This window comes from Terrapene carolina, unplaced genomic scaffold (genome assembly GCF_002925995.2).
Source record: "Terrapene carolina triunguis isolate 2854851 unplaced genomic scaffold, T_m_triunguis-2.0 Scaffold247, whole genome shotgun sequence".
Taxonomy (NCBI): Eukaryota; Metazoa; Chordata; order Testudines; family Emydidae; genus Terrapene; species Terrapene triunguis.
In genome coordinates, this window is record NW_020664598.1 from 4,192,848 (window position 1) to 4,214,484 (window position 21,637).

Below are 21,637 nucleotides of genomic sequence, written 5' to 3' on the forward strand. Positions count from 1 at the left end.
TGAAGAAGTGCCCTGAGCTGCTAGGTGCTTTCTAGTCCCTCCTCCCCTGCTGTGAGAATGGTGTTGGCTAATCCCTCACACCGTTCCCCTACCCAAAAACTCCTTTGGAGTGGGGGAAAGCTCTGCCTGCTTGCTGCAGCAGTTGTGATTGGCTGCTCTTTCCCAGAAGCAGCCAATCAGAGGGGGCTCTACCATCCACCCCAGGCTGAAATTCCAATGCGGGTGGCAAGGCTGGCTATTGGTAACACTGCAGTCCCTGCCCCCATGCGGCTTGGTTCTCAAGATGCTGCATTGTACAGACTACCAGGAAGGAGTCCTTGGGCCCTCTGAGAGAGAGACACAGAGCATCATCTGAGACCCAGCATCCAAGGGTCTGCCCTGCCCTGCTGGGCAGGAGGTTAGGGCATGTGATACTGGCTGGGACAATGGCAGGAGGTTTGAGATGCTTATATAGCTAGTGAACTGCCAACCCCTGCATTATTTGGTTTGTTATATTTTCACTGAATGGCTCACAATCTGGCCCTCCATGGATGTGTGCGTGTATTTCACAGACTAAGCTAATTTCCCCTTTTGTTATATAATCAGGTCCCTTCCAGCCAGCTGAGGGTCCCTTGTTTAAGAATAATGCGAGCAGATTGGATAGAAGGGAGACCATCTGCTCAGGGCAAAGTGGCTGGAAGGGGGTCTGAAACGATACTTTCACATGCAATTATGCTGTTCAGCCACTAGATGTCTCTGTGGATTGTATCGCGTTCCAGGCAGGAAGGTGGTTCCTGGTAAACAAAGGAGACAAAGCGGGGGCTCAAGCTGCAGGGAAGCCTGGTTTTGCTGTAGTTGTAGCTGACTTGTTTAATAAAAGTCTCCTGTTTAAGATGGACTGGGTCTCCATATAGCATGAAGCTAGCCAAGGAGGCACTTAGATACTACAGTGACAGGCACAGTATAGGACTTTAGCTGGGACAGATAGATCTTCCTTTAGGGGAAAGGAAATGGATAGGAGACTTGTCCAGCCTGGGACACCTCTTCTTCCTCCATCAGGAGCTGCTACTGCTGCTCCACCTATAGGTGAGAACTGTTTCTCCACAGTCGCAAGCCGAGCAGGAGGGGGAGTGGGGAAGGTTCTAGGCAGAAGCTGAGCAGTGAAGCAGAGGGAGAGGCAGAGTAGCGGTAGGGATAACGCTGCTTTCCCAATTCCAGTAAAGTTCCTTGTTCAGCTTTCTCTGTGATTCTTTACCACGCTCACCTGAGAACAGGAAGGCTGGGAGGCCCTGAAACTCCTCAGTCAGGAGCCAGCTCCTCCTCCAGCACCCACAGCAGATTACCCTGAGTGGTGAGTCCTCACTGCACCTGCCCGAGAGGAAAGGGAGCTCTGGGGAAGCCAGGAAGAAAAGGGGGACCCCTCCCTCTTCTCTCTGCAAAGGGGAGGGAATGGTGTTTCCCCTTTCTCCTCCTTAATTTAACCCCTGGCTGGATGCAGCACAGCACCCCCTGCTGCTCAAAACTGGGGGACAGGAAGCATAGAAAAGAAATTACTTGAGTCATCTGGCGCATGAAACTGTCTTTCAAACTGCATGTTTGCACATGCCCCGCCTTCAGCCAGTGGCCTGGACTACCAGAGGGGAGGGACTGACGAGAAAGGGAGGGTTAAGTAACATTCTCTCTTCCACTTCCTCCCTCCCCACGATCTGCTGCTCCCTTCAACGCTAGATTTGACATTACATTTGTACAGGTCTTTCCTCTGGTCCCCTGAGAGCATTAGCTCTGCCTGACTCCTCCTGCCACAGGAGCCTCCCTCCTCCGTGAGGCCAGAGAAATGCAGGCCATCAAGTGTGTGGTGGTGGGAGATGGGTACGTACCCTTCTATTTTGGGGGGGGGGCAGAGAAGGGGGAAGGTAGTTTGTTGGTGACATTTCACCTTCTTTGCTTTTGACTTCCTCTGAACTGCTTTCGCTCTCTTTCTCTGCCAGGCAGGGCGTGCAGGGGGGCAGTCTGCGATGGAGGTTGTGCGTTATGTCGGGATGGGGGACGGGCATTTTCCGGGGAAGGTGTAAAAGGCTCGCTGAAGGACGAACTATTTGTAGGTTGGCCGATCTCCCCTAGATGAAGGTGTCCCCTCTACAGTGCCTCCCCCGCTGCAGCTATTGCTGGTAGAACTGGAGTCAGGTTTAACACACAGTGGGGGAGATTGTGGTTTCCCTTCTACTGGGCCATGCCACAAGCCATGGGGGGGCGGGGGCGGTGACTGACACATGGCAGTGGTGCATGGATGGCACTGTGGGTCCTCTTCTGTGGATCTCAGAACCCACGCTCTCTCCATGAGTTGTCCAGGAGATCATTCAGTGGGACTCCCATGGGCACAGCAGGGAGGAGATGTTCCTTTCTCCTTCACCCCTGAGACACGCGATGCCCTCCGTCTGCCTTAGGTATGTGAAGCAATGAAACCCTGGGCATCTGAACCCAGAATAATCATTGCCTGGCTTATCCACCGCTTGGCCAGTGTGCACCCTGCTGTCAGTGGATATGGCCCAGCCAAGGCCTTCAACAGCAGGAGCTTCCTCAAGGTGGGCTCCAGTGGGCTGCTGCCCCGCAGGGACACTGAGAGACAAGTAGCCAGGGCCCAGGAGAGCTGTGAGACTAGAGTAGTGTCTGGCACTGTGAGGGTTAAGCCACTTCCAGGCTAGGAGCTGGTGATGCTGTTATCTGGGGCAGCTATCGGTAGCAGATGAAGTGACATTTGCAGAGGCCCTGCACCCTGCAGTCACTTCCTCCTTTCAACTGGCCCCAGGAGGAAGTTTGCAAACAAACGATCAAATTATAGAAACCACCTTGGAGGCAGGGGCAGGCAAGAGGGTGGGGGAGGGACAAAGAAATAAAGAGCAAACCCCAAACAAATGTTGGTACCTGCCAGGAAAGTACCGTAAAGACCAGAAAGTAAGGGCTACAGAGCAGTACCTGAAACCACCTGCACAGGAAACACCCTGGGACTAACCCCACAGCCACCCCACAACCTCTCCCCAGAACTCTGTTAACCCCCCCAACCCTCCCCCAACACAACGCCAGTACTCTGCCCCATAACTCTACCAGCCCCAGAGCCTCCCCCATAACTGTTAACCCCATACACCCTATAGCTCTGCTAGCCCCATATCTCTCCCCACTGACCCCATCATGGCCCTCCAACACAATAATCCCATAACCCTCCCCCATAGCTTTGCCACCCCATACCCCTCCTTCAGCTCAATGGCTCTATCCCCATAACTGGCCCCCAGCACGGTAACCCTATATCCCTCCTCCAGAACTCTGCTAATTCCATTGCTTTAAGGTGCTGCCACCCACCCGGGAGGCAGGTCAGTATTGTTATCTCCATTTTACAGATGGGGAAATGGAGGCACAGTAAGGTTATATGACTTTCCCAAGGCCACCCAGCGAGGCAGAGCTGGGAAAGGCCAGTCCATTAGCCACTAGGCCATCCTTCCCCTGTTTGTCTTGGCTGTGATTCCTTTCCCTCTCTGTAATCTCTTTTTTCCTTCACGGTTGGCTCCCTTGCCCTTCATTAGAGATGGTTGGAAACTTTTCCGTGGAACCTTTTTTTGTGTGACAGAAAATGCCAATTCATTGGAATGGTGTCTCAGGTCCAGGATGGAATTTCTGAACACAAAGAGAGGCTGGTTTCCCCCAAATATCCCATAGCCTAGTGAATTGAGCACTCAGTCTGTGGGAGACATAGGTTCAAGTCCCTGCTCTCCATGCATTTCTTTGAAGTCCCTTTGGCCTGGTCTCTCTCCCACTAGCGCCCTCTTTTGGGGTTGGAATGCGTTGTGGCTCTGGCCACCTAGTTCTCCACCATGCTCCACTGAAAGCTGGGTGGTGCCAATGGCCTGCGAGGGTAGGTCTGCACAGCAAAGAAAAACCCGTGGCTGCCCGTGCCAGCCGACTCTGGCTCACAGGGCTGTTTCATTGCTGTGTAGACTTCTGGCCTCGGGCTGGACCCTGGGCTCTGGACCCTCCCACTGTGCTCCAGCCCGAGCCCGGAAGTCTACACAGCAAAGAAACAGCCTTGCTCCGTGAGCCTGAGTCGGCGGGCACAGGCCAGCTGCAGGTGTCTCGTTGCTGTGTTATACAGGAAGCCAGACTAGATGATCTGATGGCCCCTTCTGGCTTTAAACCTTATGACTCTATGAGAGGAGAAGGGGAGGAGGGGGGAGGAAGCTTTGGCTGCTTGCTCAGAAGCCCCAAGAGCAGCCTCGCTGCCGGCAGCCCGGCTCATGAGGGCCATGTCAGATGGAAGGAGCGTGTGATGACGCTTGGTAGGTAGCCTCAGAAAGCCAATATGGTGCCGTGCTCATATAGCGTGAGGTGTCCTTTCCCTGGTACATGTCCCAACGTGGCATTAGAGGGTGCTATCCTGTCGGGGGTGCCATCTGGGCAATTGCATTTGGTTACTCTACGTTGTCACTGCTGTATCAAACGGATACATATATTCCTCCGTTTCCTGTCAGAAATTCTTTGTTGCTGTGCACTGATAAAGAGCTGCTGTGCTCCACCCCAGAGTGACTGCATTTCAGCTGAGTGATCCCTGTGTAAGGTCCGTAAAATGCCTCGACTTTCAGGCTAGAAGACACGAGTGCAATGTAACATCCTCTCTCCTTCCCTTTCTCTCTAACACTCTAACCCTACTTGTGCAGTGATTAGGGCTGGGAATCTGGATTCTCTGTTCTTCTCCTCCAGCCCTCTGCTACGTCTGGCTTTCTGGTCAGGGAAGGCATGATACCCCTCCCACCCCCAGCAGGAATCACAGTAACAGGTCCTGGGTGTGTTTTCTGTCTCTTTCAGAGCTGTGGGTAAAACCTGTCTCCTCATCAGCTACACCACCAATGCCTTCCCAGGCGAATACATCCCCACTGTGTGAGTATCCAGCAGTTGGGGGGTTGGGGGGCCAGGCAGAGGGCAAGCAGGAGGGCAGAGGGACACACAACCATCGGGAGTACTAGCTCTCTGCACCCATAAGTCAGTACTGGGTCAAGTCTCGACACCAGAAAGCTGTTTGTTTGTAGGCTATGAGGCTGTCTGGTATCTGAATAGTCCCAGCCTTCAGTTCACCAGCTGTGAAATGGACAAGGGGCCTACTTCATCATTGCACTGTCATTCCTTTACACCAGGGAGCCTGACCTAAAAGGACCACAAGGAAGACATAAGCATTGGCACAGGGAGCCTTTATACCTGGCGCAGAGCCAACTCTCTGCTGCCTCGGGGGGAGCCCTAGCTGTAGGGGACAGGGTAAAGGATGCAAGGAGCGTGTCCAGGCAGCAAGGTGCAAGGCCGGGACAGATCTGCACCACTGCAAACTCCTATAGGGGCCACTGAAGCAGGGATGCAATTTAGGATGGCCCCAAGCGCAGGCTACTAGCAGCTCTTGATTAGGGATGGTACAAGCTGACGTTCCTCTCTCCCTTCACCACCGTTGGCATGTATTCTCAGTGAATAGGGCCTTACTGCACAAGAAGTCCCACTGAAGTCACTCCATGTGTGTGGGAGTAAGGGTGTCAGAATCTGGCCCTTAGGGTTCCAGCTCCCTGGAAGAGACAGGTGTGTGTTGCTGTTATACCACAGTAGCAAAGCAAAGCGTCCTGGGAAGCTGCATATAAATCACTGTGCAGACAGGGCTGGGAGCACCTTAAATCTCACCCTTTGGCATGGTCAATTTGAGCCGAGCTTTGGGCTGCGAGAAGCCGCCTCTTCTTGGTGGCCGGATTGTGCTGCGATACTGTCACCTCCCGTGTGCCAAACGGTGTGGTGTGTGTAGCTGTGCAACGCCTTCTACTTGCTGTGCACCACGCCAGTTCCTATCTAGGACCCCTGCCCTGTGTGCAGAGAGAGGCAGCCATTTTGTTCTCTGAGTTGGGGCAGCCTGTTACAGAGGAGACATGCACAGGGTGTGCTCCCTCACAGGGACTTTACTTTGGTTCTTTCTTGTTGCTCTTTTCCTTCACTTTAGACTGAGAGCTTATGGTTGCTCTCTGCATAGGGAAAAATATAACAAATGGGTTCGGGATGGGAGACCTACAAGGAGCACCTGCGTGGGTGGCAACTGTTCTCTGAGCTGCCAGTGACCCTGTGTCCCAGCACGACGCCAGGGGACGCTCTGCCCCAAGACAGGAGAGCCTCACTGGCTATAGGCATTAGAGATACCACAGCATGTTTTGTACGAGTAGGGGTGCAAACCATGGCGTCCTTACCAATTCCAGCAGGGAGCTTGGTAGGGAGCATGGTCCTGAGTGGTACAGAGAAGGCGGATGGCGTGAAACTGTTTAAGAGGGCAATCTGGCTTCTAAAACAAAAGGGTGCAGATGAAGGCTTAGAGAGCGCAGAGCTGGAGAGGAGAGTGGGGAGGGCTTGGCAAGGGGAACTTGAGGGGAAGCAACAGATTGGGGCTTCGCAGGCAGGATGGAGCCCCAAAGGCAGTGGGATAAGCTGGAGCCGGGAAGGAATTCGGGCCAGCTGGGCTATGGGGAGGTAGGTTGCGGTGGGATGGGTGCAGGTATTCGGTGAGCCAGCAGCACTGAAGCACTGCAGGGGGGTGTCTCTTCCCCCCGCTCGGGCGCGCGAGAAAGAGGTGCGTTGTGGCCATGGCCTCCTGCTCCCTGAGCACTCATCTCCCTAGTTTGAGGAACCGACTCTCTCTCTCTCTTTGCGTTGCAGGTTCGATAACTATTCTGCCAACGTGATGGTTGACAGCAAGCCCGTAAACCTGGGGCTGTGGGATACAGCTGGGCAGGAGGATTATGACCGGTTGAGGCCCCTCTCCTATCCGCAGACGGTGGGTCATTCCTCACTGTGCCCTGCTCCCCACTCATTGTACCCAGGGCGCATTCCCTTGACGACATCTCCCTGTGCTGGAGAAGTCAGACTTACTATCGGCCTGAGATGGCGCTAGAGTTCCTCTCTTAATTTGCCCCTCTCTGAGAGCTCACCAGCCCCCGAAGACCCCATCCCCGTTATTTTATATGCTATGCATCTGGGGGTCCAAAAGGGTGAAGGGATTATGGGGAATATTTTGGAGAGCGATCTAAATATCATATGGTATCATTCAGCACTAAGGTGTCTCTCACAGGATTTGAATGACTCTGGGGATTTGCAAATGAGGTATGGAGACTTTCATGTCTTCTTGTGTCCTGATTGTGAGAGTGGAGAGTTCTGAGTCCACGAAATAGAGCTTCTTACGTTTAAACAGGGTCTTATGGGCGGGGGGCGGGGGAGAGGATGGTGGTACTCTACTCAAGCTCCATCCACAGTCTGCTAAAACAATCAGCAGTGAAATAGTTAATTGTGTTCATATGGTCATCAGTAGGATTCAGAGTCAACACACATCAGTGCTATTACCCCCAAGCAGTCTGGTTGCAGATTCAGGAAGACAACACTGCATCAGTTCACATTTAACAGGTTTCCTTCACAACTTGGAAGGGCTAGAAACATAGGTTCAGTGTTTGGGGTTTTTTTAAACTAAAGTTTAAATTCTGCAGTGATGGGGCCACCAGAGAAGTATTTTTCTGAGTACCCGAGTACCAGCTAGGTCTCACTCCTGCATTTATTGTGACCAGTTGGAATCTGGCCCCACCTTGGCAGAAACCAAAACCGTCCCCATCTGATGATTGGTTGATGATCTGTGGGAAATGAGTGAGGGGCCGTCAGTCCATTTCCCCAGCAGGACAGGAGTCCACATCAGAAAAACTCCACCGCCACACTTAGCAATGATAGATTCCCTCAGTAACCGTGTCAGCTGTTACCAAGGGCTGGCTGGGCCAGGAGACTGAACAACCTTCTCTCCCCTCCAGGCGCTCACAAATGTCAGGACTGAGTTGCACAGATTGGGAGGGATGGAGGGAAGGTGCACAGTGCTGTACCTTTTTTAGGGGGGGATAACAAGAGGGCTTGAGTCTCCAGTGCTGTCAATCCAGCATCTTTCACCGGCCCGCCCCCTCCTATGCTGGACAGAATGCTCCAGCATGGTGCTGGGAGGGGTCCCCCTCAGCCTAATCCCCGAATGCTGCTTTGTCCTTACAGGACGTCTTCCTGATCTGCTTTTCTCTGGTCAGCCCGGCCTCTTATGAAAACGTCCGCGCCAAGGTAAGCGCATTGTGGCTGGCGTGGAGGTGTCTCTGTGCAGAGAGCAGAGGTATGCACTAACTCGCCACGTGCAGCTCAAGGAGCCAGCAAGAGCCGCACGAACAGGCACTGGCCTTGAAAAAGGAACGCTTGTGCAGTGAGCGTGGGCGGTAACGGTTGATGGGTTATCTGGATCCTGAGAGCTATTTTCCTTTGTGTCTCTCTCAGGAGTAGCTAGAATATTGGCCTCCCACAGCCTCTGGGTTGTCCAAGAGAGATTAACGAACAAACCAGGCTAGATTCTAGGGCCCACCAACTATGCTGCTCCAGGCCACTGTTCCCCGTTCCCACCTGGGTGCTTCCTTAGCACCCGCCCCCCACTCCTGCCCCTTCACTGCTCTGGCCCCAGCAGCTTTCACTGCTGCAGCCTGCACGTTCAGAGGGCAACTTTCAACCAAGACCAGCTCAGCACAGCTCTTATGCGCGGGTAATTTATGGGGTGTGGGGATATATTCCCCCAACATTCAGCGGGGGGAGGGACCAACAGTGTATTTGCCCCCCTTTTTGCAGCTCCCACCTAAAGGGGAGGGAGTCAGCTGGGGGGCAGCCTGAGGCTGTTGCATAGCTCTCTCCCTTCCGCCACTCCGGTGTCTCAGCTCCTGGGGGAGGGAAGTCCCACTTTGGGCTCCCTTGTCAGGGGCTTTGCCTCTGGACCTCACCCACAGGACAGTGCAGGAGGAAACAGTGGCAGCTGGATTTTATTTGGTGTGTGGGTGTGGGTCTTTCTCTCTCCTCTCCCGGCCGCTTCTCGACCTGCCTCTAGTGGTTCCCTGAGGTCCGACACCACTGCCCCAGCACCCCCATCATCCTCGTGGGCACCAAGCTGGATCTCCGTGACGACAAGGATACGATCGAGAAGCTGAAGGAGAAGAAGTTGTCGCCCATCACATACCCGCAGGGCCTCGCGCTGGCCAAGGAGATCGGTAGGTAGAAGGCCATCCTGGCAATACGCTGAGGCCGCTGGGGGAGAGGACGGGTGTGTGTGTATGTGCTCTCCACCAGTTTGGCATGTGCTTCCTTGGCAGGGGATGGGGAACATGGGCAGGATCCCATGAAGCTGAGTGGGAGCTGCTACCGGGCACCTGGAAGAAATGCCAAGGGGGTGTGTGACAGAACAGGGTATTGAGGGCTTAGGAAGGGCAGGCCTGGCCTTTTCTTTTTGTGACACCCTTTGTGAGGGAGTCCCACCCCTCAGCTCCCTGTCTTCTGCCCCTCTTCTGGCCAGGATCTTTGCCGACCCATCCCCCACCAGCTATCCCTCCCCGGCCTCTTCTAGCTGGTCAGTCTTTGCTGTGAAAGCCACAGCTGCTCTGTTGGCAGAACCCTCCTCCCCAAGTCCGGAAGTAGGAGGGACAGTGAGGTCTTTAACTTGTCTCAGAGAGACCCAACCGCTGCTTCCTCTTCCTGTCCCCGTGATCTGGGGTTTGTGCGAGCAACTCGGGGAAGATGGTAGCTCTGCCCCACCCTTTTTTGTTCATCTGTGTCCATCTCTTTCCCCTGCTCCGCCATACAGTACAGCACTTCCTTGCCTCGTGTAGCCCCTAAACCCGAGCTGCAGCTAGGTGAGAGGAGAGGGGGAGATGCAGAGGCACAGGGTAGGGAGAAATGAGGTGTTTTCAGCTGGGATTTCAGAGAAGAGGGGGCTAGTCAGTGAAGCACAGCCGTTCCCCCAGGGACGAATCACAAGCACTCGCCCCCAACCTACCTCCCATTTCCGCACAGCCACCACATCCTCCCCTCTCAGAGCGAGGATGCTCTCCGCTCCACCAGCCTAGCCACATATCTTGACAGCCCAACCGGGGTTGGAGATCCATCAAATCTGTCTCCCATGGCTGTGAAGCCGTTTTGGCAGGGCTGGGGCCAAGTCAGTCTCTCTGAGCCTCAGTTCCCCAACTGTGAAATGGGGGTAATAGCACTGCCCTACCTCACAGGGGTGTTGTGAGGACCGATACGTTACTGACTGTGAGATGCTCAGCCACGGCAGGGTTGGGGGCCAGAGCAGACAGACAGAGAGACAGATGGATGCATCTGTTCTGGCTGACATTGGACCTGCCCTGAGATTTCTTCATTGGCGTCTCTTCTGGGTGAGGACCTTTCACAGTTGCAGGACTGGGATGGGGCCTTCCTGGATTCACTCCCGTTTCCTCCCAGTGATGGTGCCGTCTTCTCTCCTGGCAGATTCTGTGAAATACCTCGAGTGCTCGGCGCTGACACAACGTGGCCTGAAAACAGTGTTTGATGAGGCAATCCGAGCGGTTCTCTGCCCCCAGCCCACCAGACCGAAAAAACGGGGCTGCAGCCTCCTCTAGGGGTAGGTGAGAAAGGGCTCCCCTCCCCTCCAGACCCCAGTCTATCAGCACTAAGGGGATTCGAATCTGTTGATAGCCCCTTCTCTCCCTTGAAAGGACCCTGGTGCTTCCTGGGGGGAGCCCTCTGCCCTGAAGAAAGACCCCTTGCAGGACTCCCCTTCCTGCCACACCACTCTCCTCCTGGACTTCCTGACTCTACCCTGAAGAGAAGCTGCTGTCGCCAGCTTCCCCCAATGGGACCCCAAAACCTGCCTCTGACCTGGGACCTCAGTGCTTCCTTGGAGGCAGGGGCGACCTGTTGTGGGGGTTGTGGAGTTTAAGCCCCTCCCCTTAAAAATTAACTCACCATATACGGAAAACTGCAAAAAAGCCCCTCCCCCTGCATTTTTCCTGCTTGGCCACTAGGGGCTGCTTTGTGGCTGCCCATTACCAGGCAGCTGCTGCCTCTCCTCCCCCTTCACATTGCTTCCCCTGCTCTTCCCCCGCCCTCCGCATAAGGCCGCAGGGAGGCAGGAGAGAGGCACAGAGTGGCCAGGGACAGGAGACAGAGCTGATCAGGGCCAGGTGAGGGAGAGAAAAGGCTCTCTTCTCTCCTCACACCACAGCTGGGCTGGAATGGGAGGGATGGATGAGGTGGGGAAGGAGGGTGGAAGGGTACGAGCTGGCTTCACAACCTGCCTCCTCTTGTTCTGGACACAGATTCCAGCCCCAGCCCTCAGCTCGCTCCCGACACCAGGCTCTGCCGATGCAACAGGGGTTGAAGGTGTCAGCGTCTTGGACCTTGGTACCTCTGGTGGTCACAGCGCTTGTTTGTTTCTGCTGCCTAGAAGGACCAATATGGATCTGTAGCACTCGTTTGTCCATTTGCACAACCTCCCTCCCTCCTCCTGTCAATTTCTGTATAGGGAATGAGAGTCAATAAACCAACTGTACCTTCCTGACATCAGTGTCTTGTGTCCCTTCTCTGGCACTTCGCTGCAAGCTTGGCTGTCCGGGTTTGATGCTGTGGCTGCACCATGCTGGCTGTGGCATCTCTGGCCACTCGGAGGGACCGCAGCCAACCAGCTGAATCCCTCCTGCAGCCGTCAGACTGGCTGGGCGTCATCGCAGCGGAGATTCAAGCTGGGGACGGTGGCGGGGGGGTTCTGAAGGCAGGGTCAGCTGAAAGGGAGCGGCCTCCTATCTCAGGCTGAGCTGGTAGGTGCCTGCACTTAGCTATTGCTAACCTTCCATCACATCTGCCTGTGTCTGTGGGAGAAAGTCTCCTCTCCTCAGGGACCTACCAGCCAAAGGGCCTCGCCTGACAGAGCCCAGGCAAGCCTCTTCCCCAAAGGCAGTGGAAAGGTAAGGCCAGCAAGTCTGTTGTGAGGGGCACAGGAAAGGAGCCTAGGACAACCTGAACTTATGGAGCCTCTAGAGCGCCTGCTAATACGGTCTGTCAGAGCTTGCATACTTTCCCCAAGGGGCCTGTAGACACCGTCACTTATGCCTACACCCATACACACACCTATACATACATTGGCACTCACTTACATAGCCAGACACACAGCGAGGTAAGCAGGAAGGCGGGGCGGGAATGAGTCACCAACCAAGGCAAATAGCCCACGGATCTGCTGAAATCAAACAGATGAGAGCTGCCCCAGCAGGGCGATGGAATCTGCAGCTGCCGGCACCTGGATGACTGTTTCACTGCAGGGGGGCCAGGAGCCTTGGCTGCTGCTAAGAATAGGGAAAGCAACATTACATGATGGCTGCTAGGGCAGATTCCAGAGCATACTTCTCCTGAGCACTGCAGATCCGGGCTCACCCAGGCTTCCCTTCTCCCCACCCCCACTACCAGGAGCCTCACGAGCTGGAGGAGGGTTCAGGACAAAGCAAATGGTAAAGAAAAATCCAGAGGCAGTAACAGGAAAGGGCAGGAGGACTGGATTGAACCAGCTTTCCACTCTGCAACAAGCCTGCATCTGAGCTCCACAGGTTCTACCTTGCTTCAAAGAGTTTCACAGGTTAATGTCGGCTAGGGCCTGTAACAGAAAATTCCATGGGTGGTGGTGAGTTCCACAGGTTAACTTCAGGGGTAGCTCAGAGAGGCCAGGCTCACCTCAGAGACAGCCTGTGGCACGATGTTTCATGCATTAACCCCGATAACGTTCTGGGGCAGTGGGTTCCGCAGATACCTGCACTGTGAGATGAGGTGCCTGAGCCCAATTCACAGCTGGTGTGAGTGCTGTAGGCACAACACAATGGAGTCTGGTCTCAGGTTCCCTACACACGCATATGTATGGGGGGTGTAAATGCCAGAATCTATTGCCAACCCCAAGCTTTCAAAACTCATGAGTCAGGCTCCCCAAAATCATAAGAGTGGCTTAAAATCTGAGGCCCCGTCCCAGACTGAGGTGTTGACAGAGGAGGTTTGGGAACTAATCAATAAATTAAACAGTGACTTTTTCACCCCCCCTGAGCGACATAGCTGTGTTGAGCTACATTTTAAGTGTAAACCAGGCCTAAGCCAGCATTGCAGTCCTTTTATTGCAGCTCAGCTGACACAAAAAGGTTCCAGCAGCGCCCAGAACTGGGATCCCAGTCTGTAGGCTGCAAGCAAGCTGGGAGGGGTTGCAAGCACTTTGCAGGATAGGATTAGAATTCAAAATGCCCTTGTCAAATTGGAGAATTGGTCTGAAATCAAGCTGAAATTCAATGAAGACAAGTGCCAAATACTACACATAGGAAGGGAAGATCAAATGCACAACTACAAAATGGGGATTAACGGGCTAGGCGGTAGTACTGCAGAAAGGGATCTGGGGTTATAGTGGATCACAAATTAAATATGAGTCAGCAGTGTGATGCAGTTGCAAAAAAAGGCTAATATCACTCTGGGGTGTATTAACAGGAATGTTGTACGTTAAAACATGAGAGGTAACTGTCCTCCATTCTGTACGGGTGAGGCCTCAGCTGGAGAACTGAGTTCTGGGCGCCACACTTTAGGAAAGATGTGGACAAATTGGAGAGAGTCCAGAGGAGAGCAACAAAGAGGATAGGTTTAGAAACCCTGTCCTATGAGGAAAGGTTGGAAAAACTGGGCATGTTTAGTCTTGAGAAAAGAAGACTGAGGGGGGACCTGATAACAGTCTTCAGATAAGTTAAGGGCTGTTATACAGAGGATGGTGATCAATTGTTTTCCATGTTCACTCAAGGCAGGACAAGAAGTAATGGGCTTAATCTGCAGCCAGGGAGATTTAGGTTAGATATCTGGAAAAACTTGCTAACTACAAGGGTTGTTAGGCTCTGGAACAGGCTTCCAAGGGAGGTTGTGGAATCCCCATCACTGGAGGTTTTTAAGAGCAGGCTGGACAAACACCTGTCAGGGATGGTCTAGGCTTACTTGGCCCTGCCTCAGCGCAGGGGGCTGGAGTCGATGATGTCTCAAGGTCCCCTCCAGCCCCACATTTCTCTGATTCTATGTTCAGTCGATGGAGTTGCACTTTCACTCATTCGTATCAGGTCCGAATTTGGCCCTAGGAGCTCAAATACTGAAGGTGGGAAGTGGCAACCAGCAGGATCTCAAAGGCTGAGTGAGAGGGAAATGCGCCCCCAGAGAGGAATAGGAAACAAACAGAAATCACTCTCGTGAAGGAGGTGAGGAAGGGAGCTGGGGCAAGAGAAGCAGTTAGTGGGAGGACCACAGCAGGAACAATGCTTGGCAATGTGGAGTTATTGTTTTTATCCAGAGGGATGTGTTTGCAGAGGGGGCTGGATTTCTCCCCTTGGAGCCAATCCCTTTCTGTGCCCGAGATCAGATCACCTGTTCGCAGAGGTGAGGCAATGGGCAGAGGACGGGGGGGGGGGGGGGGGCTCTCCTTCCCTAGGAGAGCTCCAGCAGGGAAATGGCCTCAGCTAGGTAGGTGGTAGAGACAGAAAGATCCCTACTCCCCCATTCACTCTCCCTTGTCCTATTGGAGATGCTTGTGGGACAGAAGAGGGGAGAAGGGTGCAGTGGAAGTTGGGGTTCGTGCCCCCCCCAGGACCCCTATAAATACCAATGCACTGTGATCATGATGAAGCCCTGGGGGCACCAATTGTGCCTGCCTAGACTGTAAGCTCCTTGGGGCAGGGAACACCTCTCCTGCGCATCTGTAATCCCTCACCCTGCCTGCGGCCCTATAAAAAAACTCCCCCTGGAGAGCAGGGCTCAGCCACCTGCTCCATCCAGCCTGCCTCCCCTGCACTGCGTTCTCACAGCACCCAGCCGCTCTCTGCATCTCTCCTTTCCTGCTTTCACTCTCCTCCACTCCCCCTCATTCCTTCTCCCTCTCTGGCTTGCCCTCCGTCACCATCTGTCACAACCACCCCCTCATTCTCGTTCTCTCTCTCTCGCTCCCTCTCTCTCTCCATCACAATCACTCTGGCACTCCCCTCTTTTCCTTCTCCCCGTTCTCCCTCTGCTACCATTCATTCTCTCTCTCTCTCTCTCATGCTCGCTCTCTTCCCCCCACCCCCCCAAGTCTATGCTGATTGGCTGGTGGGATCGTTCCCGGGAGTAACTGACACGCTTGATCTACCTAACCCTGTCCTCCAAGCCCCCACTTCAGCGGATGGAGAGCTGGAGAGGGGAGTCCTGGCTCCACTGAGCAGTGCTGGGAGCTGGGTCTGGTCCCTGCAGCAGGCAAGCCCTGGAGACCAGATAGGAGAATGTGAACAGGCAGATGTGGCAGTGCTGGAGGAAGGCAGAAAAGTCCCACCACCTCTGGAGCAGCAGAAGAGGTGAGGGCAGCAGGCACCTCTGGAGAAGTGTGACAAGCAATTCCAGCCCCTCAAGGACTCAAACCACACGGAGATTTCATTGGGAAATTTTTTTTAAAGGGGAAGAAACAATATGACACACATTCTCCCGGCGCGTGGAGGAACATGTAAATCCCATTGACATGTAAGTACCAGGCAGATCTGCCTCCTCTTTCCACCCTCTCCTCCAGGCGCTCTCATGTGCAGAAGTTGGTTCTGCAGTCCCCTCAAATGGAACCTGCTGCCTCCCCTGCCCCGCTCTGTCCCCACAGACTGGTGGCTGGTGATGGCCATGGTGTCTGTACCTGGTGCAGGGGGTGAGAGAGTCATGAACTGGAGTAGGGATGAATGGGTGCAAGTCAAGGTGGGAGGGATGGAGAAGGTGCAGGATTCAAGAGAGAGGCTATGTACATTGCTTCAGGGAATTCTAGGTGGGTTTCCCATCACTTACAAAGCTGATCTATGCTTGGGTGATCCCACTCTCTGCTACACTCTCCCCGCCCCCGCCCCAGCAATTTCTCCCTCGTTTCCCACTGTCAATGTGGTTTCTTATTCCTAAAGAGTTTGGATTTCTTGGATAAAGATAGAAATTGGCACTTAACTCACAAACCCCCACCTCCCTGGGACCCCAACCCCTAAGCACAAACAAACTTGTACCGTTGTTATGGTTTATTTGCATTACTGGAGCACCTAGAGGCCCCATCAGGTGCCCCAATACAAAAAGTCCCGGCCCCAAAGAGCTTATAAGCTAAGTAGCCAGGTTCTTGATCCTATACCCCAGGCATCTCCCAATAGTTTCCTCAACCCCATTGGGTCCACCACATCTGCACCCCTCTCCCAGAGGTCCAACTGCACCAATACTCCCATGAGGCCCCATGCCTGCAGTCAGAGCACTCACTGAGATCCCTTGCCTCTACCTGCCGCTCTTTATGGGACTTAGATTTCACCACTCCTTACCTCCTGCCATCAGCCTATTCCTATTCTCTAGGTATGTCTACATGGCACACTATGTCTGGGCACTGACTCAGGTTTGAGCCCAAGCCCCCTTCTGTCCCCACACAAATCAGCCTGCCTCGGGTCAGCAAGCATTCAGGACCTGGGTGGGTCAGAGCCTGGGTCCAGCTGAGACTCAGGTCCAAGCCCTGTCATTTTGCAGTGGGGAGGCAGGTCAAGTCACAGACCTGAGTCAGAAGATCTGCGAAGCACAGTATGGACGTGTTAGCACGGCTGTGAGACTTGGGGCCAGCAATTGTAAACCCAGGCTTACAATGCAGTGTGGATGCTTAAGTGTGGGCTTGGAAACACTGAGTCCCCAAGCCCGGGTCCCACAGACCTGGGCTTTACCGTGCAGTGGGGACATACCCTCTGTCACTGTACCTGGCCCCCGTGCCTGCCACTCCTCTGAAAAAATTAACACCTATGTACAGCACTGAGAAGGCTCTGGAAAAGCTTGGAGAAGAGCTCAAAGAATCATAAAGGTTAGAAATTGGAAAGGCTCGAATCATAGAACCAGAGGGTTAGAAGGGACCGCAGGGGTCATCTAGTCTAACCCCCTGCCAAGATGCAGGATACGCTTTCTATTCAGTCCATCTTTCCTGGCCAGTGCAGGGCGGTTCCTTACAGTGTATTTTCAGGGCTTTGCCTGCCTCGTATTAAGTGGCCCAAGTGATGGGGCTTCCCTTGCAAAGGTTATTCCACAGCCCAATGGACTTCACTGGCAGGAAACCTTTCCTGATATTCAGCCTGAGCTTCCCAGTGTTCAATTTCATCCCATTTACACCCCCCTCGGACTTCCCTAAACAGTTCAGCTCCCTCTCTGGGCATTTCCACTCCTCCCCCCGTCATAAACCAGAAGCTCATTCAACACAGATAACAAGGATAACGTAACAATGTCCTAGCTGTGTTCGGTAAAGAACCAGGGCAGAGGGGACCCACTGAAATGTGGGCACAAGTAGAAGGTGTGAAACATGGGAGGTATCTCTGTGGGGTTCCTCACAACACGTTCCGATATTATAAGAACCAGCCCAAACCTCAGACTTTGCCTGAGGCTTCCAGAAGTTTGATTAATGTTTGGGGTTTTTTTTAGATTTTTAATATCAAATCTTTGCCTGCCCTGGTTTTGTACGGTTTGAAAAACACCATGAGGCAAAATAGTTCTCAGCATATTTCTGAGCGGCTGGAGGTGGGTAGGACTGGAAATCGTGTCCTTTGAGATTCTGAGCCCTCGTTACTAGGGAAAAGCTGGGATAAGCTTTGAAACATTGAGGGGTCTCCTGGCCCAAACCCTCAGGTGAGACTGGGGTGGGGAAGGTGCCGTCTATTCCCGGGGCTAAGCATCCATCCCCTTCCACGCAAGTCCTCCCCACTTACAATATGGCTATTTGAGGAGCTAATCAAGCAGTGGGATCAATATACCAAGGGGTGACAAAGGCATGGGGCTGCCATTTGAAATCTCAGAGGGGCTCTTCCAGACCCCTGATAATCCAAGAGCATCGCCGACTTGCCACCATAGACTCCCCCGGCATAGCTTGGGGCAAGAGGCTGTGTCTCCACGTTTTGCCCTGTGCTGAGCTGCGGCTCCCACATGGCCCCAGCCCCACCCCAAAGAGGCAGCGGACAAGAACCAGGTCCCTCCCGTCCCATGTTCAATCTCTGCCATTGTCAGTGGAGAGCTGGCACACACACAAGCTGCCTGTTTGTACAGGGTTCACTCTGAGCGTTTCCTTGCCAAAGCCTGATGTGACGGGCAGTTGGGCATCAAAAGATTAAGAGGGCTTGAAGTTTGTTTTGGTGCTGTGGAGTGGTGAGGCAGGGACTGCCCCTTCCATTAGCAACCTGGATTCGAGAAGGCTGAGAGCTGCTGCTGGGGTGCAGAGAGAGTGACAGCGGGTGGTAGCTGGATGTATAACTCCATCTGCCTCCAGTGGGAATGTTATAAATACTCCATCTCCTCCTTTATTCATGTGCAGGGATGATGCAGAACCTGCCTCTCCTTCTTCCAGGGCACTAAGCCAAGCTTCTGACATTTGCTCTGGACTTCAAGAGGATTTTTCAGCCTCAGTAGTGGGCGGGGGGAGGGGGGTGGACAATAATGTCCTGGTGACTTACAGCAGGATCCGGTCCAATGTAAAGAGGCTTCAGCATACATGAGAATCAGGGCCCCTGAAATTAACTTCACCAGCCCCGGAGCCATTTTCAATAGGAAATGGAGGCCTGTGATTGCTCCCTTGGGCTCTTTCCCCTGGGAAGTCCCTTGGCTGTATCAGGCCATTTTCCTGCTTGTCTCAAACACCCAATGGTGGGTTCTTAAACAGCTGGTCACATCTGACATTCTCCCATATGCTCCAGAGACTCCGGCATCTGAACCCCCCTCTCCTTCCCACCTGTGTCTGTGCCCACATGTCGTTATGCCTGCTATTTGACACGTGGCTTGTTCGGCTCTGACTTTTAAAGTGTAAATGCCTTTCTTCTTCCTCTCCTCCTGCCTCCAACTCTCCAGCTGATCCAGTGGGAGATCGCCCCATCCTTCCTTTGCCATGGACTCTCCTGCTTTCACCTCCCCCACTCCTGTGGCTTCGGAGGGGAACATCTCCACCAGCTGGGCAAGTTCCATCCTGGGGAACCTATCCACAACTGCCAGCCCGGGCATGGATGTCAGCGGAGTCCTCATCCCGCTGGTCTACCTCATTGTCTGCGTGGTTGGGCTGGTTGGGAACTCCCTGGTCATCTACGTGGTCCTGCGCCACTCGGTGAGCGAATCGGTGACCAATGTCTATATCCTCAACCTGGCGCTGGCGGATGAGCTGTTCATGCTGGGGCTGCCCTTCCTGGCTGCACAGAACGCACTCTCCTACTGGCCCTTCGGCTCCTTCATGTGCCGCCTGGTGATGGCCGTGGATGCCATAAACCAGTTCACCAGCATCTTCTGCCTGACTGTGATGAGCGTCGACCGCTACCTGGCCGTGGTGCACCCAGGGAAATCGTCAAAGTGGCGGACGGCCCGCGTGGCCAAGGCCGTTAGCGCCACGGTGTGGGTGCTGTCGTCAGTGGTGGTGCTGCCAGTGGTGGTGTTCTCGAACGTCCCCTTGGGGATGAGCACCTGCCACATCCAGTGGCCTGAGCCAGCCTCCATGTGGAGAGCTGGCTTTATCATCTACACGGCCGCGCTGGGCTTCTTTGGGCCACTGCTGGTGATCTGCCTCTGCTACCTGCTCATCGTTGTCAAGGTCCGCTCTTCCGGCCGGAGGGTGCGGGCCCTTTCGTCCAAGCGCAAGCGGTCAGAGCGCAGGGTCACTCGCATGGTGGTGGCCGTGGTGGCCGTCTTCGTGCTCTGCTGGCTTCCCTTCTACGTGCTCAACATCATCAACGTGGTCTGCCCATTGCCCGAGGAGCCGTCTCTCTTCGGGGTCTACTTCCTCGTCGTGGTGCTCCCCTACGCCAACAGCTGCGCCAACCCCATCATCTATGGCTTCCTCTCCTACCGGTTCAAGCAGGGTTTCCGCAGGGCCATCCTGAGGCCGTCCCGCCGGGTGCAGAGCCAGGAGGTGGTGGCCCGTCCCCCAGAGAAGACTGAAGAGGAGGAAGAGGAAGAGGAGGAGGAGGAAGCGGAGGACAGCGGGGTCAGCAAGATTGCCCAGAATGGCAATGGCAGACAGGAGTGTCCCCTGACCAGTGGAGCAGCAGGAGGCAGTGAGCAGAAGCCGCTCCCGGAGGAGCCCGGGAGCTGTGATAAACCCAATGCACTGCACATCAGTTATTTGTAGTGAATGGAAAGGGGAGGCTCTGTCCCTCTTTCTCCTGGACACTCCAGTCTGTATCCAGGGGGAGGGGGATGGTTGCGGACTGCGAGGCAGCCAGGTCCAAGGCTCCATTTGGAGATGGGGCGAGCTCGAGGAGTGTCTGGAAGGGCAGAGCACCTCCTGTGACTTCAGCAATCCCCGTGGGAGGGGCAGTGCGACAGTATCTGGGTTGGGCTCGGAAGGGGGACTGGATAAGGGCAGAGGGGGGTGCGGAGCTGCAGAGAGGAGTCCAGCACTGAATCCCCCTACAACCGACATAGAGTATTACGAGTGGTTGCTAATTACTCTAGTGCCCTTGTCAGGTGCCCAAGCTGTCCCAGTGTCCATGGGAACCAGACACTCTGGGGCAGGATCATGGGGACAATTCCGCACCCCCCCCCCAACAAACACATACAGCCCGCCCCTAGGGCTGTCCTCCCCACACCTCCAGCTGCTCTAGTGTTTCTTGGGGACAGCTCCCCACCTCCTGTGTGACCTGATACTATCTCAACCGCATGGAATATCCTGGTTCTTTAAAGGGTTCTCATGTCCCACCTGCAGACTGGTCTCATAGGGCTGGTTTAGGAAAGTGGGGCAGAGTATGAGACACACCCTTTCCCACCTCTAGCTCCCAGGGTTTCATGGTGGTATTGTGCCCTGGTGGATGACTGAAGAAGACCAAGACGCCATGGGCTGGGGGCAGGGCTTTCTGCAAGCTGTAATTTCCACCGCCCTCCTCCAGCTTATCATGAATAAACATAAAGATTTAGGACTCTGTGAACCAATGTCAAAGGATCAGTCTGTGTGTGAGTACGATTGTGCTGGGAGGATGAGGATGCAGGTGTGAAAAATGGGGGTGTCTGTGGGCGGGGGCAGCTATGTGGGAATTATGGTTGCCAGGTGTCTGGTTTTCGACTGAAAAGTCCGGTCAAAAGGGGACCTGTGCAGTGTCTGGTTCGTACGACTGACCAGACACCAAAAGTCTGGTTCCCACAGTGACCAGCCTCTGCTGCCGGGAGGGTGGGAAGAGCAGCTGCTGCTGGAGGAGCTCAGCTGATGGACTGGAGAGAAGCTTAGAAACTGGCTCCCAGCTCCAGCAGAGAGGAGGTAGGTACCGCCTTCTCAGCCGGGGCCCGGCTCTCTATGGCCCCTCGCTCCGGTGACCAACCCCCCCCCCCCGCCTTGCTGTGCCCCCTGACTCTTGCTCCAGGGACCAAACCCCACTCTGCTAGCCCCCCGATTGCCCCCTGCCCTGCCATGCCCCAATTGGGCAAGCAGGCAGGCACCGCGACAGCTCCTCCCAGCCCAGCTCTGCAGGTGGCAGGTGAGTCCCATGGGAGGGGGGAGCAAGTGACTGGGAGGGGGCTGTAGTGTCCGGTTTTAAAAAAATTGGAAAACTGGCAACCATACTGGGAGTGAGAGTGGGAATTTTTGTGAATATGGTAATTCCCATATAGGTGTATGGTGGGCAGATGAGAGAGTGTGTGTGTGTACAGGGGTTCAGGACTGGTTTTTCTGTGGGTATGTGTATGTGACATTTTTGTACACGTACAGGGACTGATTTTGTCTCTGTGGGGGTATCTGTACAGGTGCAGGGGGTTGATTTGTCTC

At 54.3% G+C, this 21,637-nt stretch overlaps 2 protein-coding genes across 2 annotated transcripts; both read left to right on the forward strand.

The window, feature by feature from the left end:
• The first annotated feature begins 1,684 nt into the window (after positions 1 to 1,684).
• RAC2 (Rac family small GTPase 2) lies at positions 1,685 to 11,298 on the forward strand. Its single transcript, XM_024212975.3, has 7 exons — positions 1,685 to 1,848; positions 4,831 to 4,902; positions 6,697 to 6,814; positions 8,059 to 8,121; positions 8,924 to 9,083; positions 10,339 to 10,471; positions 11,169 to 11,298. Exons 1-6 carry the CDS (start codon positions 1,814 to 1,816, stop codon positions 10,467 to 10,469), a joined length of 579 nt encoding a protein of 192 aa, XP_024068743.1. The 5' UTR covers positions 1,685 to 1,813; the 3' UTR covers positions 10,470 to 10,471; positions 11,169 to 11,298.
• A 4,017-nt stretch (positions 11,299 to 15,315) lies between these two features.
• On the forward strand, positions 15,316 to 20,011 carry SSTR3 (somatostatin receptor 3). Its single transcript, XM_024212983.3, has 2 exons — positions 15,316 to 15,393; positions 18,748 to 20,011. Exon 2 carries the CDS (start codon positions 18,785 to 18,787, stop codon positions 20,009 to 20,011), a length of 1,227 nt encoding a protein of 408 aa, XP_024068751.1. The 5' UTR covers positions 15,316 to 15,393; positions 18,748 to 18,784.
• The last annotated feature ends 1,626 nt before the right edge of the window (positions 20,012 to 21,637 follow it).

What these genes read in the sequence shown, in the direction of transcription:
- RAC2 (XM_024212975.3), top strand. Translation starts at nt 1,814, where the DNA reads ATGCAGGCCATCAAGTGTGTGGTGGTGGGAGATGG. An exon ending in TGTGTGGTGGTGGGAGATGG is followed by an intron (nt 1,849 to 4,830) that starts GTACGTACCCTT and finishes TGTCTCTTTCAG; the next exon opens with AGCTGTGGGTAAAACCTGTC. An exon ending in GGCGAATACATCCCCACTGT is followed by an intron (nt 4,903 to 6,696) that starts GTGAGTATCCAG and finishes TTTGCGTTGCAG; the next exon opens with GTTCGATAACTATTCTGCCA.
- SSTR3 (XM_024212983.3), top strand. Translation starts at nt 18,785, where the DNA reads ATGGACTCTCCTGCTTTCACCTCCCCCACTCCTGTGGCTTCGGAGGGG.